General features: G+C 45.7%; 1 protein-coding gene across 1 annotated transcript in view; it reads right to left on the reverse strand.

Annotated features, from left to right (window-relative positions):
* Nucleotides 1-11066: 11066 nt before the first annotated feature.
* spata1 (spermatogenesis associated 1) overlaps nt 11067-22250 on the reverse strand; it is a 44884-nt gene continuing 33700 nt past the window's right edge. Inside the window, exons 9-11 of the mRNA XM_052013164.1 lie at nt 15146-15324; nt 12189-12287; nt 11067-11251 (exon numbers count right to left, since the gene is read on the reverse strand). Of these exons, the coding sequence (XP_051869124.1) occupies nt 11123-11251; nt 12189-12287; nt 15146-15324 (407 nt within the window). The 3' untranslated portion in view covers nt 11067-11122. The remainder of the gene's footprint in view (nt 11252-12188; nt 12288-15145; nt 15325-22250) is intronic.

Raw genomic sequence — 22250 nt, forward strand, 5'->3', positions numbered from 1 at the left:
TAAGGGAACAACATCCGCAACCCTCCAATCTTCTGGAACCTCTCCCATCTCCATCGATGATGCAAAGATCATCGTCAGAGTCTCTGCAATCTCTTCCCTTGCCTCCCACAGCAGCCTTGGGTACATCTCATCACTTCTGAAATCTTGTTAGAGTAACTGCTACCACCACCAACCCAGACAGCCTCTGTGTGAAAAAAATATCTTCATCACGTTCCCTCTAAACCCATTACCCCTTACCCTAAGCCTCTGTTGTCTAGTCATAGATACTCCTGCTATGGTGGAAGGTTTCCTACTATATCTATGCCCCTCATTTCCTCTATCACACCTCTATCCTGTCACCCCCCTGCTCCAAGAAAATCAAACCCAGTCTGACAACTGTCTCCTCGTAGCTGAAACAATCCAGGCCAGGCAGCACCTTGGTGAACCTTAGAACACAGAACAGTACAGCAGAGGAACAGGCCCTTCAGCCCACAATGTTGTGCCAAACTAATTAAGCGCCTAACTAAACTAATCCCTTCTGCCTACACGATGTCCATATCCCTCCATTCTCTGCACATTCACAAGCCTGTCTAAAAGTTTCTTAAAAATTTCTATCATATCTGCCTCCACCACCACCCCTGGCAGTGCATTCCAGGCACCCACCACTCGATGTGTAAAACCTGCCCTGCACGTCCCCTTTGAACTTACATACTCTTCACCTGAAATGCACATCCTCCAGCACTTGACGTGTCCTTTTGTATGGATGCAATTTTGTGCTGTTGGAGAAATGGCAAGAAAATGAAAGCTGATATACAAAACACAAAACGAGGTCCAGTGTAACTATGTGTAATTAAGATAAGGTATCTTAGAACCATAGAACCATAGAAAACTACAGCACAGAAAACAGGCCATTCGGCCCTTCTAGTCTGTGCCAAAACATTATTCTGCTAGTCCCATCTACCTGCCCCCAGCCCATACCCCTCCAGATCTCTCTCGTCCATGTATCTATCCAATTTACTCTTAAAAGTTAAGAGCGAGCCCACATTTACCACATCAGATGGCAGCCCGTTCCACACTCCCACCACTCTTTGAGTGAAGAAGTTCCCTCTAATGTTCCCCCCTAAACCTTCCCCCTTTCACCCTAAAGCCATGTCCTCTCGTACTTCTCTCTCCTAATCTAGGTGGAAAGAGCCTACTCGCATTAACTCTGTCTATGCCCCTCATCATTTTGTAAACTTCTATCATATCTCCCCTCATTCTTCTCCGCTCCAAGGAATAAAGTCCTAACATGCTCAATCTTTCCCTGTAACTCAACTCCTGAAGACCCGGCAACATTCTGCACTCTTTCAATCTTACTGATATCCTTCCTGTAGTTCAGCGACCAGAACTGCACACAATATTGTAAATTTGGTCTCACCAATGACTTATACAACCTCACCAAAACATTCCAACTCCTATACTCAATACTTTGATTTATAAATGCTAGGATGCCAAAAGCCAAAAGATCTTGTACATCGAAACACACAGTGACATGCATCTTTTCACATAGCATATTCTGGGGGCAGCCCGCAAGTGTCGCCACGCTTCCGGCGCCAACATAGCATGCCCACAACTTCCTAACTCCTACATCTTTGGAATGTGGGAGGAGACCAGAGCACCCGGAGGAAACCCACACAGACACGGAGAGAACGTGGAAGCTCCTTACAGATAGCAGCCGGAATTGAACACAGGTCGCTGGCGCTGTAATAGCGTTACGCTAACCGCTGCACTACCGTGCCTGCTTTCGGGAGAGAAGAAAAAAAGAAGCCACCTCAGGTGGCTCTAGACTCCAATGATACACCAAGATGGCACTTGGTGAACGACATCAAAACACATGGTGACTAGCTGTACCCTGCACGTCCTTTACCAGTGGCAATCTAACCTTGAACTGAGAGTTGGTCACCCGTCTGACCCCGCCCACGTTGTTCCAATCCAGCAATGCTTTGACTAAAGAACTCCCTTTGTCTTCAGATCCCTCCTTGGTCTTCACCTTGTCCACCTCTGCAACCTCCACCAGTCCTGAGCCACTCCACGACCTCGCTCTTCCCCTTTTGGTTTCCAGACATTCCGTGCATTTCCCAATTCACATCAGTCCCCTGTTGCATGTTTCAGCTGCCAGTCCCCAAGCCCTGAACCTCTCCTCCAACGCACTCCCCAATCCCCATCGCTCTGAGTAAGTCATAGCATCACACAGCACAGACATAGGCCCTTTGGCCCGCCACGTCCCTGTGCAGGCACGATAGCATAGTGGTTAGCGTAACGCTTTACAGCGCCAGCGACCCGGGTTCAATTCCAGCCACTGTCTGTAAGGAGTTTGTACGTTCTCCCTGTGTCTGTGTGGGTTTCCTCCGGGTGCTCCGGTTTCCTCCCACATTCCAAAGACGTACAGGGTTAGGAAGTTGTGGGCATGCTATGTTGGTGCCAGAAGCATGGCGATACTTGCGGGCTGCCCCCAGAACACTCTACGCAAAAGATGCATTTCACTGTGTGTTTCAATGTACGTGTGACTAATAAAGATCTTATCTTATATCCACAATAATCCTGTTTACCCGCGTCGCTTCCGCTCTCTCCTCACACCACCAATCGCCCCACCCTCCCTGCGGCTGATCCCTGTGACACCTTCACTGTCCCTTCACTACCGGTTCATCCTACCCGTTCCATTCCGATTCTGCTCTCTGTCTCTCTGTCTCTCTCTTTCTCTCTCTCTCTCTGTCTCTCTCTGTCTCTCTCTGTCTCTCTCTCTCTGTCTCCCTCTCTCTGTCTCTCTCTCTCTCTCTCTCTGTCTCTCTCTCGCTCTCTCTCTCTCTGTCTCTCTCTCTCTCTCTTTCTCTCTCTCTGTCTCTCTGTCTCTCTCTCTCTCTATCTCTCTCTCTCTCTCTCGCTCTCTCTCTCTCTCTCTCTCTGTCTCTCTCTCTCTCTATCTCTCTCTCTCTCTCTCGCTCTCTCTCTCTCTCTCTCTTTCTCTCTCGCTCTGTCTCTCTCTCTCTCTCACGTCCACTTGAGCTGCGTCCTGGGCCTCCCTTTCAGGTCTGCTTCTGTCCCACCCCAGCCCAATCCCTTGCAGGTCCACTCAGCATCTGCCTGCTGACCCCAATATCACTTTCTGTGGCCTGGCGTTTAATTTTATGTGATAACTATCCTGTAAAATGCCCAAGTAGCATGTTTTATTATTCTAAGTATCCTGTATCAATACAAGATGTTAATGGAACCATTATGTTTGGTCATTTCTATTTAAACCATCCTAATGTGACTTACGCAAAAAGATGCTCTAAACAATTGTTATTGTTTTAAACTGCTGTAGAATATAAACTCTTCGTCCAATTTAATGAGCTATGCACAAATCTGACTGCATAATTAACCTTTTAAATTATCCCACGGTAAATAATTTCATTGATTGTGCCAAATTTTTACAATTCAGAAAACTAATATTGGTATTGGTATTGGTTTATTATTGTCACTTGTACCAAGGTACAGTGAAAAGCTTGTCTTACAAACCGATTGCACAGATCAATTCATTACACAGTGCGGTTACATTGAATTAGTACAGAGTGCATTGAGGTGGTCCAGGTAAAAACAATAACAGTGCAGAGTAAAGTGTCACAGCTACAGAGAAAGTGCAGTGCAATAAGGTGCAAGGTCACAACAAGGTAGATCGTGAGGTCAGAGTCCATCTCATTGTATAAGGGAACCGTTCAATAGTCTTATCACAGTGGGGTAGAAGCTGTCCTTAAGTCTGGTGGTACGTGCCCTCAGGCTCCTGTACCTTCTACCCGATGGAAGAGGAGAGAAGAGAGAATGTCCCGGGTGGGCGGGGTCTTTATGCTGACTGCTTTACCAAGACAACAAGAGGGAAAGACAGAGTCCAAGGAGGGGAGGCTGTTGTCCTTAATGTGCTGGGCTGTGTCCACAACTCTCTGCAGTTTCTTGCGGTCCTGGGTAGAGCAGTTGCCATCCCAAGCTGTGATGCATCCAGATAGGATGCTTTCTATGGTGCATCTGTAAAAGTTGGTGTGAGTCAAAGGGATAATATTGGAGTCAGGAAGTTATGATGCATCTCTATAGAACTCTGGTTAGGCCGCATTTAGAGTATTGCGTACAATTCTGGTCACCTCAGTGTAGGAAGGATGTTGAGGCTTTAGAGAGGGTGCAGAGGAGGTTTACTGGGATGCTGCCTGGATTAGAGGGCATGTGCTATCAGGAGAGGCTGGACAAACTTGGGCTTTTCTCTGGTACGGCGGAGGCTGAGGGGTAATCTGTTGGAAGTGTATAAAATTATGAGGGGCATAGATAGGGTGGACAAGCAATATCTTTTTCCCATTATTGAGCGATCCAAAACCAGACGGCATGCATTTACGGTGAGAGGGGGTAGGTTCAGAACAGATGTGAGAGGTACGTTTTTTACTGAGAGAGTGGTGGGTGCCTGGAACGCATTGCCTGATAGGGTGGTGGAGGCAAATTCATTGGGGGCTTTTAAGAACGGCTTGGATGAGCACATGAATGAGAGGAAAATAGAGGGATATGGGCATTTTGTAGGTAGGAGGGATTAGCTATGTCGGCACAACATTGTGGGCCGAAGGGCCTGTTCTGTGCTGTACTGTTCTATGTTCTAATAAATTAAGTGGAGAGACTAAAGACTGCAGATACTGGAATCTGGTGCAAAAAACAGCTGCTGGAGGAACTCAGCGGGTCAGGCAGCATCTGTGGAGGGAAATGGACAGTTGACATTCTGGGTCGAGATCCTTCATCTGGACTAAACAGATTTCACTCCACAGATGCTACCTGACCCGCTGAACTCCTCCAGCAGATTGTTTTTGCGATAAGTTATTAAACCTGGGTTTGTAGTGGTTTTCATAATCTGTTTCAATTCAAATCTGCAAGAACCTTCTACTTGTATCTTTCTGTTGTCCAGCCATGTCTTTTATTGCAAGTAGAATATTTCTTAAGATTTTAAGATTGCACATTGACCCAAATTTAGCTTCAATGTGTGTAACTCTTCGATTTTTTTTGGCAGTCTGGTGGAAGACACCATGAGGTGTGGTATGATGACCCAGAGAGTATTGCTTTAAAATCAGCTCTGGTGAAGAAACTTAAACTTCGTGGCATTGGTGTGTGGACTGGAAATTTCCTAAACTACAGTTCTGATTCTATAGCAACTATGCAGACCAAAAGCATGTGGAGTGCTTTGTATCATTTCTGAGGAAAATGCTGAGCTGGAACTATTTAATCTTCAATTTAGTTTTGTTAATAAGAAAAAAATAATAAATCAACAAAGATTTAGCGACCAGATTTACCATTTTATCTCAACGATGTAGTTAACTAAAGTTTAATGATTTGCACAGTAACTCGTAAATTGAATCAACCAAATCTTTACTTGCAATCTGAATGCTTAATTATCATGCAGAGTCAAGCTTTGCGATACTGAGTTCATGAAATTCAGGGAGAAAAATTCAGTTTTTGCATTGTGTATTAAACAATTATGACAAGTATACACACACTAATTGCTAATAGTTCTTTGATGATTTTGTCTGAAGTAATTATCTTGAACCTAGATGTCTTCATAATTTTCAATGGATGTACCTTTCTGCAATCTGGTTGCACTATAAAATATTCTGAAAGTCTTGCACTTTGTTGCTTAAAGTCTAAGTGATTTTATTTTGCCACACTAAACCACAATTACTGCTTGGTAAATATTTTGCACTTAAAACCAAATTTACATATATATTGTATTCACATATGTGACTGTGGGATGAGAGATTTTAAAATTAAACATAGAACACAGACCAGTACAGCACAGGAACAGGCCCTTCAGCCCACAATGTCTGTGCCTGACACGACGCCAAATTAAACTAAATCCCTTCTGCCTGCACATGATCCCTATCCCTCCGTACCCTGCACATTCATGTGTCTGTCTCAATGCCTCTCAAACACCACTCTCATATCTGCTTGCACCACAACCCCTGGCAGCCCGTTCCAGGCACCCACCACTCTCTCTTGCTCCGCACATCTCCGTTAAACTTTCGCCTTCCCACCTTAAATATATATCTTCTGGTACTTGGCATTTCCACTCTGGGAAAACAACTCTGACTGTCTACCCTATCTGCGCCTCTCATAATCTTATAAACTTCTATCAGATCTCAGCCTCTGACTCTCCAGAGAAAACAACCCAGGCTTGTCCAGCCTCTCCATAGAACCATAGACTACAGCACAGAAAACAGGTCATTCGGCCCTCCTAGCCTGTGCTGAAACTTTATTCCGCTAGTCCTATTTACCTGCACCCAGTCCATAACCCTCCAGACCTCTCCCGTCCATGTATCTATCCAATTTATTCTTAAGACTTAAGAGTGAGCCTGCATTTACTACATCAGATGGCAGCCCATTCCACGCTCCCACTACTCTTTGAGTGAAGAAGTTCCCCCTAACGTTCCCCCTAAACCTTTCCCCTTTCACCCTAAAGCCATGCCCTCTCGTACTTGTCTCTCCTAATCTAGGTGGAAAGAGCCTGCACGAATTTAGTCTGTCTATACCCCTCATCATTTTGTGAACCTCTATCAAATCTCCCCTCATTCTTCTGCGCTCCAAAGAATAAAATCCTAACTTGTTCAATCTTTCCCTGTAACTCAACTCCTGAAGACCCGGCAACATTCTAGTAAATCTTCTCTACACTCTTTCAATCTTGCTGATATCCTTCCTATAGTAAGGTGACCAGAACTGCACACGATATAATTAGGTGACCAGAACTGCTTATAGCTCATACCCTTCAATCCAGGCAGCATCCTGGTGAACCTCTCCTGCACCTTCTCCAAAGCTTCCACACCCGTCCTATAATGGGGTGACCAGAAATGAATGTGATACTCCAGGTGTGGCCTAACCAGAGTTTTATTAAAGCTGCAACATAACTTCTTGACTCTTGAACACAATGCCTTGACTAATAAAGGCAAGCACACCATATGCTTTCTTTACCACTTGTGTTATGACAAGAGCTTCCACCAAGCATTTTGTTAGGAGAAGGATCCCACTGGAATTATCCCTACTCCTTTCTTCTTGAATGTGCCTTGCCAGAGGGTCATCACACTTCCTACCCTGGCTTGAAGTCAGCCAAGACTCTTACAACTCTCTATAGATGTACGGTGGAAAGCATTCTGACTGTTTGCCTCACCACCTGGTACAGAGGCTCCAATGTGCAGGATGGGAAGAGGCTGCAGAGGGTCGCAGACTCAGCCAGCTCCATCACGGGCACAACCCTCCCCGCCATCAAGGACATCTTCAGGAGCCGGTGCCTCAAGAATGTGGCATCCATCACTAAAGACCCCTCACCACCCGGGACATACCCTCTTCTTGTTACTACCATCGGGGAGGAGGTACAGGAGCCTGAAGACCCACACTCAATGATTCAGGAACAGCTTCTTCCCCTCCACCATCAGATTTCTGAATGGTCCATGAACCCAACCTCGTTATTCCTTTTTTTTGGACTATTTATTTATTTTGCAATTTATAGTAAGTTGCACTGTTCTGCTACCGCAGAACAACAAATTTTACAACATAAGTCAGTTACAATAAACCTGATTCTGATTTTGAAGGTTCTCCATCTCCCTCTGGAATGTGAACCAGGACATTTGTCAAGATCGGAGTAGAAGTCCTTCTTGGCCACCCAGATGCTGGCCAATGCTGAGTTATGGATCCATGGTCAAGAGGGTGTGTAAAGGGGTTGAGAAGTGCGGGGAGAGGCGACGGACAAGGTCTCCTGTGCCTGAGTCTGCACGTCACGTCTGTGTGTGTGTACTGATGTAATAGTTGCTTCAATGTTAGACCAAATCAAAAGGTCAATCACAAAGCATTCACTTGTTCTACTGGGAGAGTCACTGAGATGCTCAGTTTTGAAGATGGGGTTCACTTTGTGAAGATGCCATTCCTCTTCTGGTTTGCCCTCAGGGGGCAGCACACCCACTGTTAGTTCTCTAAACTGCCCATCTGCTGCAGATGCCACTGTCAGAGTGCCTGACTTCCTGATAGCAGAACGACATTCACGTCTGTCCATGAAGGTCCTGACATTCCAGGTCCTGAATTCCACCTTGTGTAGCAGAAGTTGCATGTGTCTGGTTTCACTTGACGCTGGGTTGCCGATACGCACCGTTACACATGGGCTGGACAAAGCAAGGGGGACCAGGACGGGTGGGTGTGTGGATCAGCAAGGGTAATAATGCTCACATGTTGCTGAGCACCTGGCAGGTAGGCACAGACAAGACAGGTCGGGGTGGGAATGGGAAGGGATCCAAAACGGTTAGCATCCAGGATCTCCAAATGGCCATGGTGGACAGACCTGTCTGTCATCAGCCTCCTCCACTACCAAAGTGAAGCCAAGTACAAGCGGGAGGAACAGTACTCTGTATCCCCCCTAGGCGATCTATAACCCGGTGGCGTGAACATTGAATTCTCCAACATGCTACCCCCCACTCCAGTCCTTTCTCTTTCTTCTCCTGGTCTACCCAGTTCCTCCGACACCCACCCCAGCCCCCATCGCCCTGTTTCCTTCCCCTCCCCACTCCATCTGTCCGTCACCCACACACTCCTCCCACTGGGTCTCCTCCCCCCCCCCACTGTTCCCACCCGCCCTCCCCACCTCCATCACTTGGTTCCAGGCTCCGCCTTCCTCTCCTATCAGATTCTGCAGCCCTCTGTCACCTCCACCTCTCAGCCTCTGTCGCTATCTCCACCCTGCCCTCCTGCACCTGCCCGTCACCCCTCCTCACCTGGATCCACCCATCACCTGCCAGCTCTTGCTCCACCCCTTCCCTTCACTTCTTTATACATTATCTGGACTGAGAGTGTAAAGGGTCTCAACACGAAATGTCAACTGTCCATTTCCCTCCACAGATGCTGCCTGACCCGTTGAGTTCCCCCAGCAGTTTGCTCCAGATTCCAGCATCTGCAGTCTCCTGTGTCTCTATTGACCAGAATCTGTAATGGCTTAAATATTCCTTGAGATAAAGCAGTGATGACACAAGATGTACAAATCCTATTCACTAAAGCTACAAGTGAGCCCAACATCAAGGACAATATTACTGCATTCTGAGCCAGGATGGTGTGTTTATGTGAAAGCAGTTTAATAATAAACGTCCACTTCAATCACTTATCAGTAAAATTAATCATTTCTCCTTTTGCAGACTAATTAGTCCTTTAACTTCAAAGTAACTTTCCAAGTAAACACTGTGGTTAGAAATTCCTTTTGCCTGAAACACAAAGTACAAAGAAATTCAATCAACACCCTGATTGCTAAGCATAATTGAGAACTTTCTCACACAGTTTCTGACATTTTGTAAGGACCCTCAGATTCGTTTGTGTATCCTAGGTCACAAACTCTGCAGTCCACTTGTACTGAAGCAGGTCTTAAACACCTTCCCTCCCACTTCTCACCCCACGTGTGACCCAACCGATCCACTCCCTGTCCTTTGTCACCAATGTCTCATTCCATAAATTGGAGCAAACTTATTGGGCCGAATTGCACAACGGAATCTAGAACCTCTTTTCAGCTTCACAATTAGGTACGAGTTGGAAAAACTATCCCACTTTGTACAAAAGGTACAAGTTCTGGCATCACGGCTTGGTATGGCAACTGCTCTGCCCAAAACCACAAGAAACTGCAGAGAGTTGTGGGCACAGCTCAGCGCATCACGGAAACCAGCCTCCCCTCCATGGACTCTGCCTACACTTCTCACTGCCGTAGTAAAGCAGGCAGCATAATCTAAGACCCCACCCACCCTGGACATTCTCTCTACTCCCCCTTCCCATTGGGAAGAAGATACAAAAGCCAGAAAGCACGTACCACCAGGCTCAAGGGCAGCTTCTATCCCACTGTTTAAAGACTATTGAATGGTCCCCTGGTATGATAAGATGGACTCTGACCTCACAAGCTTTCTCGTTATGACCTTGCACCTTATTATCTGTCTGCACTGCACTTTCTCTATAACTGCAACACTTTATTCTGCGTTCTGTTATTGGTTTTCCCTTTGTACTACCTCAATGCACTGAAATGAAATGATCTGTATGGATGGCAATGCAAATAAAAGAGTTTCACTGTGACAACAACAAACCAATTTACCAATTTATTTGCTTCTTAATTGGTGTTCCTATAAATTAAAAAGACAGTTGTTTTTTCTTTGACTTCAAACTTACTAGTGCTTGGGGCAACAACAACTCCTTTCCCACTGCCATCAGGTTCTTGAACCCACCTGAAAATCCTTAATTCTACCTCAGACTGTATTCCTCTCAACTTGCTCTGATGTCGTTTGTATTTTGTTCATTGCCATGGAAGTAATTTATATTAATTTAACTTTACGTAACTTATGTGTGTCGTGTCTGTGATGTACTTTGCTGCTGCTACAAAAAGTGAATTTTCATGGCATTTATACCCTGGGTACGTGTGTCCACGACAATAAACTCAAACTTGGACAGAATGAAAGACAAGTGCCTGTACCGCCCGCCCATTTATCACTGTGCTTATCTGCAGACAATTAAAACTTGTGCACAAATCATTCCAACTTTCCGTACTGACCGCACTATAAGAGATAACAGTTTGCCTTTCCATTGAATGATAAGATCTTTTTATCAGTCACATGTACATCGAAACACACAGTAAGATGCATCTTTTGCATAGTGTTCTGGGGGCAGCCACGCTTCCGGCGCCGACATAGCATGCCCACAACTTCCTAACCCGTACGTCTTTGGAATGTGGGAGGAAACCAGAGCACCCGGAGGAAACCCACACAGATACGGGGAGAACGTACACACTCCTTACAGACAGCGGCCAGAATTGAACCTGGGTCGCTGGCGCTGTAAGGTGTTATGTTAACCGCTACACTTCCGTGCCTGCCCTAAGATATTTATTTATTAGTCACATGTACATTGAAACACACAGTGAAATGCTTTCAGGTTGGCAAAGGTAATTCTGATTTTACTCATGTCGGTTGGAATTGAATGCAGGTTAAGAAAGAACTTCTTTTCATGCCACACTGAGGTTCCAAGGATTTCACAGCCAACGTGGTACTTTCTGGCGGATGCCATTGCAATGTTGGAGATCGTGGCAGCTGACCTAGCACTCCGTCATTGGCTAGCTGGTGAAAATGTTCAGGCTGCGAGGGGTGGAGCCAGTGTGCAGGCGTGTTAGAGATGACTGGGTCTTTTTCTGCACCAGTTCAGCTCGGAGAGCTCGGAGATCTGTCAATGTCTGTTTCCTCAGCTGTGAAAGCAACAGAAGTTACTGAAATAACTGATTTCAAAAGGATAAAACATGGAAAAGTGCAGCACAGGAACAGGCCCTTCAGCCCACAAAATCAAGCCCTTCACCAAACACAAAGCTAAATTAAACTCTCTTCTGCCTGCACGTGATCCATATCCCTCCATTCCCTGCACATTCATGTGTTTAAATTTTAAATTTTTTAAAGTTAAATTTTAAAATTAAATTTTAAATTTTATTTACAGCATGGTAACAGGCCCTTCCGGTCCAACGAGTCCGCGCCACCCATTTTAAACCCAAATTAACCTACCCGTACGTCTTTAGAATGTGGGAGGAAACCGGAGCACCCGGCAGAAACCCACACAGACAAGGGGAGAACGTACAAACTCCTTACAGACAGCGACGGGAATCGAACCCTGATTGCTGGCGCTGTAATAGCGTTGCGCTAACCACTACACTACACTACGCTAAGAGACTCTTACACACCACTATCATATCAGCCTCCACCACCACCCCGGCAGCCCGTTTCAGGCACCCACCACTCCCTGTGTAAAAAAACTTGCCTCGCACATCTCCTTTGAACTTTCCCCCTCTCAGCTTAAACGCATGTCCTCTGGTACTTGATATTTCTACCCTGGAAAAAAGACTCTGACCGTCTACCCTATCTGTACCTCTCATAAAGTTTTTCACTGTACCTCAGTACAAAGGACAATAATAAACCAATACCAATATGCCAGTGGTGACGAGCTGGGATCCATAACGAAGGATTCAATATCATCTCCTTATGTCAGCAGTGAATGTGGAGGACTCACCACTGACCGCTGCTCTGGTCCAATATGCACATATAAAATTCTATTAAGAGGCAGATACTTAAAATATTTATAGTTAATGTACTAATAATGTGAAAGCCTTCTATGGCATTATAGGTCTAATACTGCACCTTTATCTCAGTGACCAGCTTCATTTTGGCATTTTCCAGTCTTCGGTAAAGTTGATCAATTTCGTGCTTGAGTGTTGTAATCTGGATAATTAATTCATTCTGCAAGAGAAGATCGGTTGCATTTACAGACTGCAGGTGCTGAAATCTGGAGCAAAATATAAACTGCCAGCGGAACAGCAGGTCGGGCAGCTTCTACGAAGGCAAAGGGATGATCTACGCTTCGGGACGAGATCCTGTATCAGGACTGAGAGTGTGGAGGGCAAATAGTCAGTACATAGAAGTGAGACGGAGGGGGGGGGGAGACAGAGGTTGCTAGGTGATTGGTTGTGTTTAAGTAATTGCATCCCAACCGTCACATAGAACAGTACAGCGGGAGACCTGATAGAAGTTTATACAATTATGAGAGGCATAGATAGAGTAGACGGAGTCTTTCACGAGGGTGGAAATGTCAAATACTGGAGGCATAGTTTTAAGGCAAGAGGGGGAGAGTTTACAGGAGATGTGTGGGACAAGTTTTACTTTTACACAGAGAGTGGTGGGTGCCTAGAACGCACTGCCAGGGGTGGTGGTGGAGGCAGATACGACAGTGGTGTTTAAGACAGGCACATGAATATACAGGGAACGGAGGGATATGGGTCATGTGCAGGCAGAAGGGATTAGTTTAATTTAGCATCAGGCTGAGCACAGTCATCGTGGGCCGAAGGGCCTGTTCCTGTGCTGAACTGTTCTGTGTTCCAGGTACTAATTGGGATGGAGACCACAAGTGGGGGATAGCAGAAGTTAAAGCTCCGGTAAGTTTTGCTCCTGTGCAATGTCACAAGTGAACCTGCATTCTATGCCATCTGATTCTCCCATGACAACAAGTGAACACTGTAGTACAATGTACAGGTACTACCCAGCAATGCCACAAACAGCGATGGAGACACAAGGTTCTCTCTCCAGCAGCTGTCCCCAGCCTTCACACTTCCCTCCTCAAACCTCACTTCACCTGCCTCTCACTTTCTCTCTGTCTGCCTCCACCTAGCACCCACTTTCCGCTGTCTCCCAACTCCACCCCCTCCCCTCCCTTACCTGGCACCGCCTGCCCATCACCTTAAGCCCTCCTCAGTCCACCAATCATCTCAGGCTCCTGTCTCGCCACTCCCCCCTCCTCTTTATCCCGACTATCTCCCCTCTCCACCCTAATGCAGGGTTTCGACCCAAAACGTCGACAATTCCTTTCCCCCCCACAGATGCTGCTCGACCCGCTGAGTTCCTCCAGCAGATTGTTTGTTGCAACAAACAGTAATTTGAAGATTAGGCTGGCCGCAAGAACAATCTCCACTTCAACAATGCAAATTAATATGCTGATTTCTAACTGATGGAAAGTTACACTGCAGATGAAAACTGGTGCCACTGTGATGGACGTTCCTCAGACTAGAACCTGGTTAGGATTCAGGCACAACAGTACCAGTCCTCATCATGCAATCAGGTTCTACAGTACAGAAGCAGGACCTTCTGCCCATCAGCTCTGTGTTGACCAAGTACCTATCTACACTAATACCATCTTTTATTCTTCCCACATTCTCTTTGACTCCCAGCAGATTCTACCCCTCACCAATGACCTGTACAGTTGTATCATGACGTCCCAACTCCTGTACTCAATGCCCTCATAAAGGCCAGTGTGCCAAATGCCTTCTTCACCCCTAGCTACCCGTGTACTTCAGAGAACTATGTACCTGTACCCCAAGGTCTCTCTGTTCTACCACACTTACCAGAGCCCTGCTGTTTACTGTGCAAGTCCTGCACTGGTTTGATTTACAAAAGTGCAACACTTTGCACTTATCCAAGTTAAATTCCATAGAAAGCATCCTATCCAGATGTATCACGGCTTGGTATGGCAATTGTTCTGCCCATGACCGCAAGAAACTGCAGAGAGTTGTGGACACAGCTCAGCACATCACGGAAACCAGCCTCCCTTCCGCGGACTCTGTCTACACTTCTTGCTGCCTCGGTAAAGCAGCCAACATAAACAAAGACCCCACCCACCCTGGACATTCTCTGTTCTCCCCCCTCCCATCAGGCAGAAGATACAAAAGCCTGAAAGCACGTACCACCAGGCTCAAGGACAGCTTCTATCCCGCTGTTATAAGACCATTGAATGCTTCCCTAGTACGTTAAGATGGACTCTTGACCTCACAATCTACCTCATTATGGCCTTGCACCTTATTGTCTGCCTGCACTGCAGTTTTGAAACTGTGACACTTTATTCTGCATTCTGTTATTGTTTTCCCTTGTACTACCTCAATGCACTGTGTAATGAATTGGTCTGTTTGAATGGTACACAAGGCAAGTTTTTTCACTGAAACAGTACAAGTGGCAATAATAAACCAATTTACCATTCCTTGGCCCATTTTCCCAGTTGACCTAGATCCTGTTGTAATCTGAAGTAACCTTCTGCTACTGTCCACCACCCCACCAATTTTGGTGCCTTCCACAAACTTAATAACCATGCAACTACATTCTTATTCAAATCATTAACACAGATGACAAACGACAGTGCAACCGGCACCCATCCCTGTGTCACACCACTGATCACAGCCTCCAACACAAACGGGATTCTGTGCACTTTTTTTTAAATGGTTTTCCCAAATTATGTTGTCACCGCTGTTCCTCGAACCAAGGTTTGCTCAACACTTTTGACTGAGAAAATCAAAAAATGAAAGTTAAAAAAAACTCTGCAGATGCTGGAAACTTGAAATGAAAAAAGAAAACGCTAGAAACACTCAGCAAGCCAGGCAGCATCTGTGGGGAGAGAAACAGAGTTTTGTTTCCAGCACGTTAAAGATCTTTCATCAGCACCAATTAAGATCTTATTCTGTGAGCAGCCCAAGAAATGTTACAAGGAAGTGCTTGACTATACATTGTTCCAGAACACATTGGAATCGTGCTGGGCACACAGAGTCAACAGCCTTTACTTTAGAACCGCTGGCACTTGCTGCCTTCTGGAACCCTTTCCTTGTCTCTCTGGCCGCCAGCTGATGCAGCAGCTTCAGGTAGAACATCTCCAGCTCCTGCCGTAACTTGCTGGACGTTTCTTCTAGCGGGGCCGTCGCTTTCTTCGACTCGAAGTACCGCTTTTTCCAGCTGTCACGTGCTGTCAGACAGAGAAGGGAAGAAGGTTTAAAGGAGGTTTCCGAGGCGCACACAGAGAGATGCGGGTGCCTATAACGCAGGGCCAGGGGAGGTGGTGAAAGTAGATACGATAGCAACGTTTAAGAGGCATTTAGACAGGCACATGAATATGCAGGGAATGGAGGGATATTGATCATGTGCAGGCAGGTGGGATTGGTTTAATTTGGCATCATGGTCAAAGTCGATTTTATTGCAATACTAATTTTATGGACCTGATCACATCAGTTTCCTGCAGGAATTAGAATTGGAATTAGTTTATTGTTGTCACATGTACCGATGTACAGTGAAAAACTTCGTTTTGTGTGCCATAAAGACAGATAATTTCAAAACCTAAATATAATTGAGGTAGTACAAGGGAAAACAATAACAGAATGCAGAATAAAGTGTTACAGTTACAGAGAAAGTGCAGTGCAGGCAGACAATAAGGTGCAAGGGCCATGACGAGGTAAATTGCGAAGTCTAGAGCTTATCTTTAACATACACATTTTAACTTGCCCATCCCAGTCCCGGTGCTTAAAAGTGTGTTGGTTAAATTATTGGACAAGCAGCCAGAGTTCTGAACCACTGATCTAGAAACATGAGTTCAAATCCCCCCACAGGAGCTGGGGAAGGAAAATTCAAATTTTTAAATAAATTTTTATTTATTCATTGGAGCTTAGGAGAATGAGGGGTGTGAAATCATGAGGGGCATAGATAGGGTGAATGCACACAGTTTTTTTTCCCAGGGTTGGGGAATCAAGAAGTAGAGGGCATATCAAGAACTAGGGTGAGAGGGGAGAGATTTAGTAGGAACCTGAGGGGCAACTTTTTTTTTACACACAGGGCGGTCAGTATATGGAACAAGCTGCCAGAGGAAGTGGTTAAGGCAGGTACATTAACAACATTTAAAAGACACTTGGACATGTACATGGATGGGAAAGGTTTAGAGGGATATGGGCCAAACGAGGGCAAAATGGACTAGTTTAAATGAGTACCTTGGTGGGCATGGACAGGTTGGGCCACAGGGCCTGTTTATGTGCTGTGGGACGATGATAAATCTGGAATTAAACTGGTCTCAGTAAAGGCAATGAAACTTCTGAATTGTTGTAAAAACCCATCTGGTTCACTGATGTCCTTTGGGGCAGAAAATCTGCTGACTCTACCCAGTCTGGTCTGTATGTGACTTCCAGTGTGATCAACCCTTAAACACCTCCTCAGTTCAGGGCAATCAGGGTGGAACAATAAACGCAGCGATCGCCAGCGACATCTACATCCCATGAATAAACGCAGGGATCACCAGCGACATCTACATCCCATGAACTAATAAAACAAATCAGGAGGGCTAAAGGGGCTTGAGGGTGGTGGGTGGGGTGAGGGGTGGGTGCTGTGTGTGTGAAGCAAGCAGCCAGTCAATATAAATACAGCAGTGAATTGTGGACATTTGCAGTTTAGGCAAAGTCAAAGTCGAGTTTATTGTCATCTGCACAAGTCCATGTGTGCACAGGTGCAATGAAAAACTTACTTGCAGCAGCATCACAGGCACAGAGCATCAGATAAGCAGCATTCAGAAGAAAAACATAAATTAAACACAATTTTTACAAGAAAGAACACAGAAAAAAACAATGTCCATTCTAGTAAAAAGTGATCAGATTGGCCATAGTGTTGCTAATCTGTAGGGGTGATTAGGGCTGTGCTGGTTGGCTCAGCACAGGCATGGTGGGCCGAAGAGCCTTTATGCAGAAAATCTCCACATTTCTCTAGCACCTTTCACCACCTCAAACCAAGGCATCTCAGAGTCAGTAATGTACTTAGAGTCACAGAGCACAGAAAAAGGCCCTTCAGTCCAACTCGTCCATGCTAACCAAGCTGCATATCTGAGCCAGTCCCATATGCCTTCATACAGCCCATATCTCCATGTACCTGCCCAAATGCCTTTTAAATATTCTCATTGTAATGGTCTCCGACCTGAAACAGTAGATGCCCCCTGTCAGTCCTGACTGTTTCTCCTACCTTGCCGACCCTTGTCTTGCCCTGCTCACCCACCATTCCCTGATCTGTTGGTTCCCTGTCTCCCAATGCAACAAACTTACAAATCCACATCCATACCTCATCTGCTCAGCCAGCTCTATCACGGACACAACCCTCCCCACCATCGAGGGTTTTTGTAATTTATAGATTTTTATGTCTTTGCACTGTACTGCTGCCGCAAAACAACACATTTCACATCGTATAAGTCAGTGATAATAAACCTGATACTGATTCTGAAATAAAATCAGAAAATGTTGGAAACTCTCAGCAGATCCGACAACATCAGGGAAAAGAGAAACAGAGTTAATGATTCATAAGACGGAAAGCAATTTGCTGGCAAAGGGTTTAATTTGGCACATCCTGGAGATGAAGGTGCCTTCCAACAGTTCAAGGTTGTAGCTCACCATCGCCTTCCCAAGAGCAATAAGGAATGGGCCAAATGGTGGCCAAAGGCCAATAGGAAGGATATGGAAACATTGGAAAAGGTGCAGAGGAGATTTACCAAGATGCTGCCTGGTTTAGAGAGTATGCATTATGAGGAGAGACTAAGGGAGCTAGGGCTTTACTCTTTGGAGAGAAGGAGGACGAGCGGAGATATGATAGAGGTGTACAAAATAGATAGACTGGACAGCCAGTGCCTCTTTTCCAGGGCACCAATGCTCAATACAAGAGGGCATGGCTTTAAAGTAATGGGTGGGAAGTTCAAGGGAGATATCAGAGGAGGGTTTTTTACCCAGAGAGTGGTTGGGGAATGGAATGCGCTGCCTGGGGTGGTGGTGGAGGCAGGTACGTTGGTCAAATTCAAGAGATTACTAGATAAGCATATGGAGGAATTTAAAATAAAGGGATATGTGGGAGGAAAGGGTTAGATAGTCTTAGGCGAGGTTTAAAGGTCGGTATAACATTGTGGGCCAAAGGGCCTGTATTATGCTGTACTGTTCTATGTTCTAAATACTAGGGACGTGCATTTAGGATGAGAGGGGAAAAGTTTGACGGAGATGTGCAGGGCAAGTTTTATTTCCACATTTTACACTTCTGAAATGGGGTCACTGTTTGAATTGTAGGAAATACAGCAGCCATTTTATGCACAGCAAGTTCCCACAATATGATAGTAGCTTCTCTTTCCACACCATGAAAAAGACATGATTGCACTGGAGGGAGGGGGTGCGGAGGACGTTGTCGGAGATGGAACTATTCATCTATGAGGAGGGACTGGATAGATTGGATATTTCCCTTAGGACAGAAGAGGCTGAGGGAGGACCTGATGGAGGTTGTACAAAACGATGAAGGTCATAGATGGGGTTGATAATAGGAAATGTTTCCCCATAGTCGATGTATCTAAAACTATAATGCAGAAGTTTAGAGTAAGGGGCAAGAGTTTAGAGGGGATCAGAGAAAGAACGTGTTTACCCAGAGGGTAAATTGTATATTGGTTTATTATTGTCACGTGTTCTGAAGTACAGTGAAAATCTTTGCTTTGCATGCCGTCCATACAGATCATTTCATCACATCAGTGCATTGGGGTAGTACAGGGGAAAACAATAACAGAATGCAGAATAAAGTGTTATAGCAACAGAGAAAGTGCAGTGCAGGTAGACAATAAGGTGCAAGGCCATAACAAGGTAGATTGTGAGGTCAAGAGTCCATTTTATTGTAGAAGGAGACCATTCAATAGTCTTATAACAGCGGGATAGAAGCTGTCCTTGAGCCTGGTGGTACGTACTTTCAGGCTTTTTTATCTTCTGCCCAATGAGAAAGGGGGAGAAGAGAGAATGTCCAGGGTGGGTGGGGTCTTTGATTATGCTGGCTGCTTTATTGAGGCAATGAGAAGTATAGACAGGGTCCATGGAGGGGAGACTGGTTTCCATGATGTGCCGAGCTCTGTCCACAACTCTCTGCAGTTTCTTGTGGTCACAGGCAGAACAGTTGCCACACCAAGCCGTGATTCATCCAGATAGGATGCTTTCTATGGTGCATTGACAAAACTCAGTGAGGGTCAATGGGGACATACCAAATTTCTTCAGCCACCTGAGGAAGTAGAGGTGCTGGTGATGGCATCTACATGGTTGGACCAGGACAGCTATAGGTGATGTTCACTCCTAGGTACCTGAAGCACTCAACCCTCTCGGCCTTGGTGGTTAGAACGTGAAGTAGGTGGCAGAGGCAGGTACTCCCACAGCATTTAAGTAGTATCTTGGTAAGTACTTGAATCACCAAGACACAAGAGGCAATGGACAGGTGCTAGTAAATGGGATTAGTACAGATGGAGACATGGTCAGTTTAGCCATGGTGGCTAGAGGGCCTGTCACTGGGCTCTATAACTCTATAACAATGACCAGGTTCAGGGCGATTGAGGGACAATTACCGATGGTGCAGATTGCAAGCTCAGTTTACTGGGGTGGGACTTTGACCCATCAGCTTCCTGACTTGGAGACAACACTGACACTTTTAACCGCCACAGAGCACCTTTGTATTTTCTGGCTTGTTCTTCTCAGCCACAAGCTTGGTGCTTGGAACAGAGTTGGGTTATACTGCTCAGGAGCAAAATGACAGATAATTTTGTCCATCTTCTATAACTCTGGTGCCTGCCCTGCTGAGCGTTTTCTGCATACTTCCCCCCATGCTGAATGTCATTGTTAATGACTGACGTCTTTTTTATTTAAATACATTACATCGTGTGACAGTTCTCAAGTATGGGTCAAGAGCTGGCAAGTGGTAGGTGGACCCAGATGAGGAGGGGTCGACGGGCAGATGGAGTCAGGTGAGGAAGGGAAGGGTGGAGGTAGCGACAGAGGGCTGGGAGATGATTGACATTGCCTGCCAGCTCTTGGTCCACCCCTTCCCCTCCCACCTCTTTATACTGGCTCTCTCCCCTCTTTCAGTCTCAACCCGAAACGTCCTCTGTCTACTTCCCTCCACAGATGCTGCTCGACCCATCAAGTTCCCCCAGCATCTTGTGTGTTGCTCCAGATCCTGGGATAATGGCAAACCTGCTCTAACTTTAAAAGCTACGGTGCAAGAAGCAGATTTTTTTGCTCCAGATTCCAACATCTGCAGTATCTTGTATCTCCTGATTTGGGATGTTCTTAAGTGACTCTAACTGATTGCTTCCCTTCCTAACCTCTGTTGCAATTTCCTGTCATTTATGCATCTTTTATCCTTAAACATCTGAATAAGCTTTACTCCAAGCAAGTTAAATTGCATAGTTATTAAAAACAAGCTGACATCAGTGGTGGGCAAATATTGGAATTATTAGTAAAGGATATTATATCAAGAAAATATTAACACAGGCAGTCCCCGGGTTATGACGAGGGGGCATAATTTTAAGGTGATTGGAGGAAGGTATAAGGGGGATGTCAGGGGTAAGTTTTTTACACAGAGAGTGGTGGGTGCGTGGAACGCACTGCCGGCAGAGGTTGTGGGGGCAGGTACATTAGGGACATTTAAGAGACACTTAGATAGGCACATGAATGATAGAAAAATAGGGGGCTCTGTGGGAGGGAAGGGTTAGATAGATCTTAGAGCAGGATAAAATGTCGGCACAACATTGTGGGCTGCAGGGCCTGCACTGTGCTGTAGTGTTCTATACTCCATGTAGGGATCCGTTCCTGAGAATTGTTCATAACCCCAACTGTTAGTAAGTGGGAAATGAACAACGGTGTGTGGAAGACAGTCACAGAAACAGCTGTGAGGGGAGACCGAGCAGGTGTGGGAAGAGTGGCCGCCATCACTGACTCAGTGAGTGAGTCTGCTCAGCGGTCCCAGCTCTGTCCGGCTCCACCCGGCCCCCGATTGTGGCAGCTCAGTATGGGTTGGGACAGAGGGTGCAGGGAAGTGCCCCGTTCCCACCCAGTGGAAGATACCTGCAGCCCCGCAGCAGCTGGCGAATCCTTTCACATCCATCCCGCCGGTCTCCCAATCACCCGCTCGCATGAATGAGATGTCCATAAGTCGAGGGTTCATAACCCGGGGAGTGGGGGGTGGGGGGGGGTGGTGTACGATTGAGCAGAATCAACATGGAGTTATCAAAGGGAAATTATGTTTGACATATCTCCTGGAGTCCTTTGTTGAGGTATCAAGTAGAGTCGATGAGGGGAAACCAATGGATGTGCTGTTTTTGGATTTTCAGAAGGCTTTCCATAAGGTTCCACAGAGGAGGCTGATGAACGATGTTAGAGCATGCTGAATCAGTGCTCTAATGTGGATGGAGAGTTGGTTAAAAGATTAAAAGCAGAACTAAGAGAAGGTATAAACAGGACTTCTCAGGTTGGAGGTTGTGCTTCGTGGGCTACAGCAGGGAGTGGGTGCTCGAACCCCAACTATTCTCAATCAATGTCAACAATGTGGCGGAGGGGACCAAGTGTAATATTTCCAAGTTTGCTGATGACGCAGAAGTAAATCAGCAGTGAGTAATGATGAGGTACAGGAGCCTGGAGACCCACACCTCAAGGTTCAACAACACCTCCTTCCCCACTGATGTCAGGTTCTTGAACCCACCTGGAAACCCCTAATTCTGCCTCGGACTGTACCGTATTTATTTTTCTTTCTCTCCCTCTCAACTTGCACTAGTCTCGTTGTGTTTATTCTGCTGTTTATTTTTGCACACTTGCAAGTTATGTGATTTATGTTCATTTAAGTTGATGTAATTTATGTCGGTCGTGTCTGTAATGTACTGTGCTGCTGCTGCAGAAGCTCATTTTCATTGCATTTATACCCTAGGCATGTGTACCCTTGACAATAAACTTGAACTTAAACTTGGATGCAAAGAGGTGTCAAAGGGATGTAGAAATTGGAATTAGTTTATTATTGTCACTTGTTCCAAGGTACAGTGAAAAACTTGTCTTGCATACCAATCATACAGATCAATTGATAGAACATAGA

This window comes from Pristis pectinata, chromosome 3 (assembly GCF_009764475.1).
Source record: "Pristis pectinata isolate sPriPec2 chromosome 3, sPriPec2.1.pri, whole genome shotgun sequence".
In the NCBI taxonomy this organism is placed as follows: domain Eukaryota; kingdom Metazoa; phylum Chordata; class Chondrichthyes; order Rhinopristiformes; family Pristidae; genus Pristis; species Pristis pectinata.